General features: G+C 47.8%; 1 protein-coding gene across 2 annotated transcripts; it reads right to left on the bottom strand.

Moving 5' to 3' along the window:
* Positions 1–318: 318 nt before the first annotated feature.
* Positions 319–9562, bottom strand: UPK1A (uroplakin 1A). Of its 2 annotated transcripts, XM_037039682.1 has the most exons (7): positions 9478–9562; positions 7348–7548; positions 4650–4724; positions 4406–4513; positions 3257–3436; positions 1674–1757; positions 319–1592 (listed from the first exon to the last, which is right to left on the bottom strand). In XM_037039682.1, the coding sequence occupies exons 1-7, from the start codon at positions 9556–9558 to the stop codon at positions 1548–1550; spliced, it is 774 nt and encodes a 257-aa protein (XP_036895577.1). In that variant the 5' UTR covers positions 9559–9562; the 3' UTR covers positions 319–1547. The 2 variants fall into 2 exon arrangements, with proteins under 2 accessions (XP_036895577.1, XP_036895578.1); XM_037039683.1 differs by lacking the exon at positions 4650–4724.
* Positions 9563–11885: the final 2323 nt, after the last annotated feature.

The following is an 11885-nucleotide window of genomic DNA, read 5'->3' as shown; positions in this document are numbered from 1 at the left end:
TGTCCTGTATGGATGTCCTTTGTCTTAGCCCTGGGACACCTCCAGAGTTCCTCCCTCCTGACTTCTCCTGCCTCTGCATAGCTAATTTAACCAGTCCCCTATTGATACTAATCTAGGTTACTGTAATGAAATCATCTTATATATGCTTTTGGATTATTTATACCATTATACCATCTTTTTATATCAGCTCACATAGATCTATCATTTTTAAAGTTTTATTGTTTTTCAAGTACAGTCATCTGCATTCCCCCCCCCACTCGATCTATCATTTTTTTTAACAGTCACAGAGAATTCCATAGGACATAGCACGAGTTGTATAGCCCATCCCCTGCTAATGGATATTAGGTTGTTTCCAATGGACCATTACAGATTTTTAAAAGCCGATATCTGAATTTAGCATTTGCCTACCATCAGCAGACCATTGAAGTAAATGAGGACCTTGAGAAACTTTGTACAATGGGGAGTGAAGCCAGTCTCTCCTAGCAGAGCCTAATTGCTATAAAATGGCCAGGGAATGGGCTTGCTTCAGAGAAGCAAATGATGATGAGATTCTTAAAGTTTGTTGTGTGTTGTGCACCCCTTAGAGAACTTGCCAACAGCTTTAGTCCCTAAGAGGAGGATATCTGTCACCTGTACTGGTCCATCAGCCCTGCAATCTGATTTGCATAAACGAACACTATCCCAACACCACCCTTCGATGCATTTTTAGCAGGATCGTCAGTCCAGGTGCTCTTGCTTTCCTAACCAAAGGGTGGGCCTGGAACCTAAACCAAGACAGTGAGATTTAATCCTTGACCTTGGCTCAAGCTATTAGGACATAGATCCTTTCTCACCACTGTGTTTCTTAGCTATAATGATGTACATCTGGTGTCGCAGAGAAATCCTGTCTTAGACTGAAGCAGGTTTCCTGGAAACCTAGTCTGAACTCTTGGATCCAGCCCCGTTAACTCAGTTACATGAGCCAATAAATTTCAGCTTATATTTTAGTCAGTGCCAATTTGGTTTCTGCCACTTCCATTGATAGAGTTCTTCATTCACCTTTCCAAAAGGAAACAAATAAACTCATTCAAACAGTATTTATTGACTATCTATACTCAGTCCAGTGCTGGGCAGTGCTGGGGAAAATAAATGACCACGACAGAACTTGTCCCTTCTCTCATAGCAACCCCAGTCTACCAGAGCTTACATAGGTCATCATAAACCACTGAGTAATAATGGCAACATCTACCAGGAAGGAGAGACATCTGTGAATGGGGTGGTGAGATCTCAGGACAAGACGTTAAATTGACACTGATAGATAGTTCAAGAGTCAAGCAAATGAAATGAGGCTAAGGGTTAAAGGTCCGTGTATACGTGTCCAGGGGTTTCAGGGCATCCTCAATTCCTAGCAGACCTCAGGAACCTGGTAAAATATACGGGGAGTAGAAGGAGGAAAGGGTGAAGGAGGTGGAAAGGGGAGAGGTGAGGCACCAGCCCAGCCTCAGCTGGAGGGTGAAGGAGCAGGAGGAGGAGGTCGAGGTGTGCATGAAGCCATCCCTTCTCGCTCCTCAGAGGGTCGTGTAGAAATACATGGCTAGCAGCATCACAGGGAGCTGGAGGCGAAGGCAGTCTGGTCAGGGGCACCCCAGCCCTGCACCCACCTCCCACCCAACCACAGGCTCCCCGCCTCTTACTGTCCACATCAGGATGGCAAATCCAAACCACGAGATGCCCCATGTGTAGCTGTCGATGGCATGGCCAATGTGTTCAAAACAGCCCTGGGCAAAGGGAAAACGAGAGTTTGAGAGCATTTCCAGGAAGGCTGGCTGCTGAAAGCAAGACTTGCGTTAGGCCCCCAAGAAAGTCACTTCCTTCCCTGTCTTATATTTTCTCACTGTGCAGTGAGCATCATGGCAGTGTCCACCTCTCAGGGTGGTTTTAGGGAGCAGGGATGTGACCTTGAACCCACACTCTGTATAAGCATGTGCTACCCTGAGGATGATGATGACAGCCTGAGGGTGATTCTGTTTTAGAGCCAGCTTACCATGCTGCCCACAAGTTCCAAGGGTCTGAACTACGTCTTTAGGATGACTCCACTTCGGACGTTTCCTCATTGATGAGATGGGACTGTGTGGGTCTAGAGCCCCCCATCTTCACGTAGACCCCTGGTCCAACTTGGAAGCAGCCAAGAACCAAGTTTCAGGGTGTGTGCCCTCTATTTAGGCAGGACTGAGTGGGGGGGCTATCATTTGTTGGCTATGGGGCCCACATATGATTCTGAACCTCTAAGCCTCAGTTTTCTGATCTGTGAACTGGTGATCTTAACAGCACTGCCCTCTGAAAGCACTTGTGAAGATTCCATGAAGATGCATGTAAGCACTCTGCAGGGTCATGGCTGGAAATGTGGCTGTCTGATTCTGAGGGTGGAGGTGGTTTGCACTTGATCTAATACCCACCATTGAAGGGCCCCGGGCAGCCAAGAGCAGCTAGAGAGGGCCCCTGGGACCAGTTCTCTTAGTCTAACCTCCTCTAGTCCTTTCTCTGTTCCCGCACTTCCCTTGCAGTAGTTAAAGCCCCTGGTTGGGGCCTAACTACCTGAAATCAAACCCCAGCTCCATCGCTCACTAGTAAGTTACCTCTCAGTTTCATCGTCTGTAAAATGGCATAATTATCATCTTTACCTCATCAGGCTATGGTGAGAAATAAGATAAAAACTTAGCTCTGGCCAGGTGGCTCCGGTGGTTAGAGCATCATGCCATACACCAAAAGGTTGCAGGTTTGATACTTCACAAGGGCACATCCCTAGGTTGTGGGCCCGATCCCCGGTTGGAGAGCATACTGATGTTTCTCTCTCTCTCTCTCTCCTTCCTAGCTCTTGAAAATCAATAAATATATTCTCAGGTGAGGATTAAAAAATAAGATAAAAGCCTAAAGCACTTAAAAAGATGTCTGGTACAAAGTAAAAGCTCAATAAATACGGGCGGGTTGTTATCCGTGTTGTGCTGTTGTTCTTATTGTTGTTGTGCATATTCCCAGACAGCCTGAGAAAAGTTGTACGTGCAAGGTCTGAATCAGACAGACCTTGTGTACATCCCATTGGCCTTCAGAGGAAGGGAGAGACAGATAGGTGGAGAGTTGAGAGAAGGAAGAGATAGAGAAAGCCAGAGAAGGGAAGAGGAAATAATAGACAGTGTGGGGGTGGGGGGGGGTGAGTAGAGAAGAATCAGAGAGGACCAGAGAGACCACAGACAGGTGCAGCAGAAAGGAGAAGATATACCTTGGTGAATAGGTAGTCCATGTGGCCCAGACGGCAGCCCTCTTCACTGAGGGGGATGAAGTTGCCAGTCCGTCGACAGCACAGTGGGGGCCAGGGAAATACCACTTCTGGGGTGGCAGCCCGGAAGGCTGATGTGAAGTTCACCCAGTCCATGGGACCAGATGTGCCACAGCACTCTTGCTGGAGAGAAAGGCAGGGGGCCAGGCTTTAGCTCAGAGCAGATAACCACTTGCCTGAGGTCAGGTAATAAGAAACTGTTCTGTGCCGCTGCTGGGGCCAACTTCCCCACGTGCTGGGCCTCAAAGAGGAGGGCAGGGGCCATGTGTGTGAGTAGGAACCAGAAGATATTTGTTCCAGTACCAAGAGGCTGATGGGGGATTTGGATCAAACCTACACTTGTGATTTATTTTAAAAATCTTTTGAATTCACTGTCAACAAGACCTGAGCTACATAACACCAAAAGGCAGATTTCTGGCTTTTCCTACCCCCGGTGGGTGTTTAATTTGTGGCCCTCGAGAGATGAAAACACAAGCTCTTTCAAACCTGGGTTCCAATCCTGGCTAGCCGTATCACTTGAGTCACACTAGGACTTCATTTTCCCTTGAATCCTCAATATTCTCCTCTGTGCTGCCATGTCATGTTGGATTTAGCTATGAATGTGCTTTTTTCTGGAAATTGACAGCCTGGGTTCGAATCCTCCTGGTTCTGTGGACTACCAGCTGTGTGACCTCAGGGAAGCCCCTCAATTCCTTGCCTCATTTTCTTATGGCTAAAAAGCTGATCTCCCTTATGAGGTAGTTGTGAGGATTAAATAAGCTTTCAAAATTCTCTGGATGATGCTCAACAGAAATTATTGCTCATTAAATGTTTGCTGTTATTGTTAATACAATATACGTACGTCATGATTAAGAGCAGGGATTCTGGATGTAGGCTGCCAGGTTTGGATTCACTTACCCTGGGCAAGTGACTTTCCCTTTTTGGGGCCTATTTACTCATCTGGAAAATGACAACCCCCAGGGCATCCCTTGTACGAGCCACATGAGTAGATATCAAATACCAGTGGGAGCATAGTGGGAGCCCTATCTACCTCTGTGGTCACGGCCCCGGGTCCTCAGACCTCCCTGCTCACCCTCGCCCATCCTTGCTCACCTCAATCATGATGCGGTCCCAGAGGCGAGTCAGTTCTTGGCCCTGGTCCGTGTCGGCACTGTAGAATGTCAGCATCTGCTTGGTGATCAAGGATGGGTTGGACACCATCTGTGCAGGGCCAGAAAAAATAGAGTCCAATGGGGATGGCTGGGGAGGTAGAAGTCAACATCCACCCTCAGCGTGAGACCCTCACCACACTAACCCCTGGAAGTCAAGCCCTCCCCCTGGCCTCTGCCTGGCTCACATAGTCTCGGTGGGTGTAGGACGTGATGCAGGAAGCGCACTCGAAGGTGTAGACGATGAGCATGAGCACCAGGTACTGGGGAGAGACAGAGGGAGGGGATGAAAGAACAGCCCAGTCATGACAAAGCCTATGAAATCACAGTTCCTTGAGGGATGGATTGATTGACAGAAATGCAATTTTTAGCCCTGGCTGGTATAGCTCAGTGGATTGAGCACGGGCCTGCGAACTGAAGAAATGCAATTCTTTTTAAAGATTTTATTTATTCTTAGAGGGGAAGGGAAGGAGAGAAGGAGAGAAATATCAATGTATGGTTGCCTCTCATGAGTCCCCTGCTGGGAACTGGCCTGCAACCCAGGCATGTGCCCTGACTGGGAATCTATCCGCGATTGTGTGGTTCACAGGTCTGCACTCAATCCACTGAGCTACACCAGCCAGGGCAGAAATGCAATTTTTAAAAAATGTGTAAGACAAGTGAGTGGTAGTATCTGTGTGATGGGTACACAAATGTTCGCTGTTCAAGTCATTCCCATTTTCTGCATGTTTGAAATTTTCCATAATAAAATGATAGGGGAAAATGAAATGAAAACATATGTAAGGTATTTCCTGAAGTTAACAATATGCTTGGATACAGTAAAAATAAATGTCTACTTTAGAAAGAGAAAAAGACATTCTTGAGACAACCAAGGACATTTGAACCCAGAGTGGGTGTTGGAAGAGAGATAGGAAGGAGCTAGGGTACATTTTGCAGGTGTGCCAGTGGCATGGTGATTGGGCAAATAAAAAGAAAAATCTCTTTGACCTGTGTTTAATGAAAAGTATTTACCTGCCCTCACCCTTTACCCTTACCCTTAAAGCAACATGGTACGGGGTATGGATTGGCCAACTCCACTGCCAAGAGATGGCATGATGTGGCATAACATGCCCGACTATTTTAAAGCAATATCCTTATCACTCAGAGAAATACGTTCTCAAATATTTGTAGGTCAGTGATTTGGTGTATGGAATGTGCTTCAAAATGCCCCAGGAAAGAAAAATGTGGGCAGGCAGGGAGTGGAGTAGAGGACACGAAGTTCGCCCGTCTGCGACAGACATGTTGAAACCAGGTGATAGGTACACAGGGTTCATCAGGGCATTCTCTCTAGTCTATGCTTGAAATTTGCCATAATACTCTTTTAAAAAACTTCCAGGCCTTAGCTAATGACAAACTAATAGGCGCACACGTTTGTTTGTTTTTTTTTACTAGTTGGGTGAACTTCTAGGGCTTTGGTTCAATTATTATGCCAAAGAATGAAATGCAGGAAAGAAATAAAAAAGGAGGAAAACAGGAAAGGAAAGGAGAGAGCCTTTTCATGGCTCCATCTTACAGTAAAGCCGCCTTACCAAGGCCCATGGGGCCTGCCTGATAATAGCCCCACCTCCCCTTTCTTTCCTCACCCTCTATGTCCATTGCCCATTGTTCTCTCCTTCACCTCCATCTGCCCTCACCTCAACTCCTCTCTACCCTCACCCCCACTCGGTTGCAGCCACACTGGTCTCCTAGCCTCCTCTGGCTTCAGAGCATTTGCTCTTGCCGTTGCCTCCACCTGGGATGTTCTTCTGAAGATTCACACACAAGCTCACTCCTCGTCTCCCCTAGGCGTTTGCTTTCCTTGACTTCGAGGCTTCCCCATCCCTTTCTCCAGTTCCAGCTCACCCTTCCCCGGTCCCTGTCTTCCCCCCTCAGAGCATGTCCCAAAAAGGCAACAGCTTTGTGTTTTGCTCACTGTATAGCTCTGGTGCCTAGCATAGGGTTTGGCATGTGGTTCTTGCTTAACAAGCATTTGTTGGTTGAATAGGTAGGTGCTCATGGGAATTTAAAGGTCTTTCAACCACAGAGGAGGCACAGTGTCGGCTCTGTGTCACTGGGTCAGGATTGGAATTCCTGCTCTCCCTACTACATGGGCTTTGGCCTCTTTGAACCTCAGTTTTCTTGTTTAGTAAATGGGTAGAGAAGCAGTAACTTCAGAGGGCTTCTGGGAGGATTGAGGGAGCTCATTTTGCACACGGCTTAGCCAGGCGTCAGGCAAGTGAGAGGCCCTGAGGAAGGGTGGCTATTGTTACTGTTGCTGATGTCGGCAGAGACTGAGAACGCAGGCTCCCTGCTGAACGTCTCGGGTTAGAGTCCTCCTGGCTCTGTCACTCGCTGTGACACCCTGGATAAGTGACTTCACTTCTCTGAGCCTCAATTTCAGCTGTCAGGTGGCTTCAGGATAATGATGGTGGTGACAATATCTCATGGCGGGTTGTGAGGAATAAATGAACTAACCCATGTAAGACACTTAGAAAGTAATGAGCACTTATTACCTGGTATCTGATCTGCTATTACTATTGCCTTTATCAATAGCACTCATGAGACCAGAGTCTGGACACCAACTAGCTGAGGTTCAAATCCCAGTCCCGCTACTCAACAGCTGTCCTCCTGTGCAGAGAGCTTTCTTCCTTCCCTCCCCTGTTTCCCAGTTTTCTTTCTGAAACGATGGAGACAGACAGCCGAATCGAGGTTATTGGGTCATGGGAAGGTGAAATAAAATGATTTCCAAGAGGCCTGGGTGTGGTGCCAGGCTGAACACATCCGTGGCTGCAGTGATGGTCACTATGATGACTCTATGAGGACGACCTTCGTGCCCACCTAACCCCATCCCCTCCTCCTGGGCCTCACCGTGAGGATCATGGCCGGCCGGCGGCAGAGCGCTGCACCCACTCCAAAGCTGGCCACGACAAAGAAGGAGAAGCCGCAGAAGATGGCGATCCAGGCGCCAGCGAAGACATCATCCTTGCCCGAGACACCCATCAGTGGGTATACATGGTACTGGTCAGCTGTTACCCACACTGTCTCAGCAAACAGAGCCAGACCTGACAGCTAGAAAGAGCAGCCGGTAAGAAAGATCTGCTCAGGGGCAGCAGCCCCCGCTGCATGAGTGAGTCTCCATGAGCAAGTTCTTTCTTCATTCTGAGCCTCCACTACCTACCTGCTCAGCAGAGTGAATATGTAATAAGAGTGGCAAAGAGCCCTGGTCGGGTGGTTCATTGGTTGCAGCGTCGCCCAGCATATCAAAAGGTTGTGGGTTTGATTTCTAGTCAAGCTCATACCTAGTTTGGGGATGGGGGGCAACCGATTGATGTTTCTCTGCCACGTCAAATATTGTCTCACGTGGATGTTATTGTCTCTCTTTCTCTCTCTCTAAAATCAATAAACATATCTTTGGGGGCCGATTTAAAACATTGGTTAAGAAATTAATAAGTGACAAAGACATCCCCTTTCATGAGCAGGGATGAGGCTAGACAGAGGTCAGGAGGGCAGGGCCCGGTCAGAACCCACTGCCTGTCGCCATTGCCAGTGGCTTCAACGACAGCAGGAGACGCCACACGCAGAGCCTAGAGCACACGACTGGCACAGAGGAGATGCTCAGTCAACCTGCCCTCCCTCACTAGTGTTATGCCCTGACGAGGGCAATCTGGCCGTTACCAGAAGACTTGTAAGTACATCAACCCTTTGGTCCAGCAATTCCACGTGGTGAAGTAACCCTACACACACACCCGTCCATGCAGGAAAATCACAAACCCACAAGGTGATCCCCGGCGGCATTGTAGATAGAGGAACCAGGATGTCATACAACGGAGTGTATGCAGTTGTGAAAAAGAGCGGGGAGGCTCTCTTGAGGACTGCTGTGGAGTGGCCCATAGGCCGTGTGAGTAGGAAGAAATGGGAGGCATGGAAAAGAATATGCCATGAGCTACATTTTAGGCAAGAAAGGGGAGAAAATATATATGCTACCATTGCTTGCATTTGTAGCATGTTGAAAAAAACTAAGCATCCGGTTGTCTGGGGATGAGGGACACAGAAAAAAGAGAGGAAACTGCTTGGTGGGTTCTTTTGACAACAATAAAACTAAAACTCCTTGAGTACTTTGTGCCAGGCATTGGGCCTCATAACTGGCTTCTGTGTAATAATCATTAGTTGCAGCTTTAGTGGACACTATTGTTATGGTTAATACAAAGAGTAACCATGTGTGAAAATTGGCCTAAGAATATTAACCCAAAGCTCATTTTATCCTTGCAGCATTACTATTTTATCTCTATCTTAAATTTTTTTTTTATTGATTGATTTTAGGGAGGGAGAAGTGATATATATATATAGAGAGAGAAACATTGCTTCTACACTCTACCCACACATTCATTGGTTGCCTCTTGTATGTGCATATCGGGACAATGCTCTAACCAACTGAGCTACGTGGTCAGAGCAAGTCTCCATCTTACAGATGAGAAAATTGAGGCCCAGAGAGGTGACCCCAAGTCTATAATAGAAAGTGTCAGAACTGGGATTTGAACCCAGGCTATCTTGCCTCAGAGCCATGTACAGGTATCACATATATTTTTTTAAAAAACATTAAATATTAAGTAAAATACATTTTTATTCTTCATTATCATGGGCCTGCTGTGTGCCAAACAGGCACTTTATGTTCATAATCATGTTAATGTTCATAGCTAGCATTTGCTAATCATTTTTTTGGAGCTGAGGTTCATACATAGATTAATCCACACAAATATCCCCACAATGAAGTCATAATCTATAGTTAGGGAAACAGGAACAGAGAAGTAAAGCCACTTGCTCAAGGTCACACAGCTGGGGAGAGGCAGAGCTGAGGTTCAAATCCAGGCTGCTCTGACTAGAAAGCTTGCAGCACTGGTCTACTGGAGAGACCGGGACCTTCACCCTCCACCCCAGGCTCAAGACTGGCCTCCTCTCCCCACCCTCCCACTCGGCTACCAGCACTGGGGGATGTCTCACCAGAATAATGATGTTGCCCACGACCAGCATCCCCACCACAATCGGAGACCCCTTTTCCGCCTCTGCTGCTTCAGATGCCATAGTCCTGCCTGGGACACATGAGCAGGGATGAAGCCATGGAAAGGCCAGGAGGGAAAGGAAGGCCCAGCTGGACCCACTGCCCCCACTCCATGCCTCAGCTGCAAGGGGCTGCTCCTGGCTCTCTGCTGGGCCCAAGTGGACTGAGCATGCCCAGTTATCCACACCCTGGTGGTAGGACAGTTTATAGCAGAGGCCATTCGGTGAGGCCCAGGTAGGGCAGTCACCGGCCAGCGCTCAGCGCTGGCCTTCCTTCAGTCTGAGACCACCACAGCTCCTTCTGCCCATCCAATTCCCAGATCCCCCTCCTCACCTTCTCTGCCTAATGCTTCTCTGGCCAGTCTCTCCCACAGTGGCTCCCTATATATGCCCAGGCCCCTCCTTGGGCCAGCCTCCCAGGAAGGGAGGAGGGTGTCTGGGGAAAGAGACAAGAGGTCAAGTAGGCAGACCAGCATGGAGAACAGCTTTAGGTGCCCCACCCCCAAGTGATTTATAGACCTGACATTCCAGATTGTGCCAGTTTCTGGCCACATGGGCAGGGTAATATGCCCCTGGGAAGGGTGCTATGGTATTGGACCGGGGAGGGATTGGGAGAGTAAGTGCACCACCTAATGTCTCTCCTTAAGACATGGGCCTTCCTGGGATCAGAAGAGAGATCCAAGTCAGACCTGGATGTGAATCCTAAATCCCAGAACTCCCTCTTCTTCTGCTGGTTCCATCAGTCCAAGGATAGGAACCCAGGGGGAGGCCCAGGTAGGGACCCTGGCAGGTGAGGACAGGCTAGACCAAGGCAGTGAGGTAGAGAGATGAGGGGGCAGGTGGGCTGAGAAGTCTGATTTTACAGGCTGTGGGCTAAGGGGGAGAGATTGGCAAGAAATGGGTGTATGGGGGGAGTTCGAGAGGAGTGTTCGAGTGGAAAGAGAAGTATGCTAGAAAAAGGGAAGGAGCACACTGAATGGGCTTGGTGGGGAGAAGTCCCCTTTCCACCACCACCACACAGGTAGGGACAAAGCAGGGTTATCATGAGGAGCCAAAGCATGGAAACATCTTCAGGCTGCAGACTCAGAGACATAGGTTCAAATCCTAGTTCAGTTTGGTCTGTGCTGTGTGACTTGGTGTGTGCATTTGCCCATCTGCTGAATGGGTATCAATCAAGGGATCACTTTCCTAGACAGCAATGGGAACTCAGTGCAGGGATGTGTTCCAAAGATGTCTTTCAGTCTCAATGTGCAAGTGGCAGAGCCTCACCAGCTGTGCTCCCGAGAGGCCCATGTTCTCTCCAATGGCGCCCCCTAGTGTCAAGAGGCTGGTTCTGCAAGCAAAAATGGTGGCTCGAGGCTCCCAGTCCTTGCCCAGAACTTCGCTAGCCCACAGGCTGGGACATTTACTGTGTTCTCTCTTTGGGCAGCAGCTCTACAGGTGTATGTGCCATCGACAAACAAATAGAACTTGAAATTCTATTGTCAAGACACTGGCTTGGTAGTAAAATACATGAGATGTATTCCAATGAAAATGATAATTAGGTTTAGGTTTTCAGTCAATTCACTTTACTTTTAAAATAGGTTTTCTCTGTTGATTTAATTTATATTAAGGACTAATGAGAAAATTTAAATAATAATGTACATGATCTTTCAAGTATATCTTTTTTTAAAGCTTTTATTTATTTACTTTTAGAGAGAGGGGGAGGGAGGGAAACATCGACCAGTTGCCTCTTGCATTCCCCAACAGAGGACCTGGCCTGCAACCCAGGCATGTGCCCTGACTGGGAATCAAATTGGCGACTCTTCAGTTTCTAGGTCTGTACTGAATCCAGTGAGCTGCACCAGCCAGGGCTCAAGTACATGTTATAAGTTTTACCTGAAATAATTTGACAAATGTGAGGGCGATCTGGCTGCGACATCTGTCACCCCATTGCTCTCTAGGGTTGATTTGGCTGATCTGGCTGGCAGGTGTCCCCTTCCTCCCTCATCGATCTGTGTGTGTCCCTCCCAAAGCTGCACGCTGGATTGAAGAGGATGACCTTCCCAACTAGAGGAGAGGACCGGTCAAGGGTATACCAGTAGCTGTGCTCCCCTGCTAGGACCTCCAAACAAGCTCTCAAGGTCCATTTGTAGGAGAACGTAAGGTAGTCAAGCTTCCAAGACTCCAGACACATCCAAATGAGGCACCGCACGTGGCAGTCTGCCTTTCTAAAAAAAAGAAAGAAAGAAAAAGAAGAAAGAAACTTGCCACATAATGTCAGGCTAATAATATGAAATATTTTTATTTTCAAATAATTGGTAACTATTGGTATTTTCAAATATTTGGTAATAGTTAGGAGTTACATAAAA

Source organism: Sturnira hondurensis, unplaced genomic scaffold (assembly GCF_014824575.4).
Source record: "Sturnira hondurensis isolate 20B ecotype Veracruz unplaced genomic scaffold, ASM1482457v3 Scaffold0025395, whole genome shotgun sequence".
Classification (NCBI taxonomy): domain Eukaryota; kingdom Metazoa; phylum Chordata; class Mammalia; order Chiroptera; family Phyllostomidae; genus Sturnira; species Sturnira hondurensis.
The sequence above is the reverse complement of the archived record's forward strand: the minus strand, read 5'-3'. Positions and strand labels throughout refer to the sequence as shown.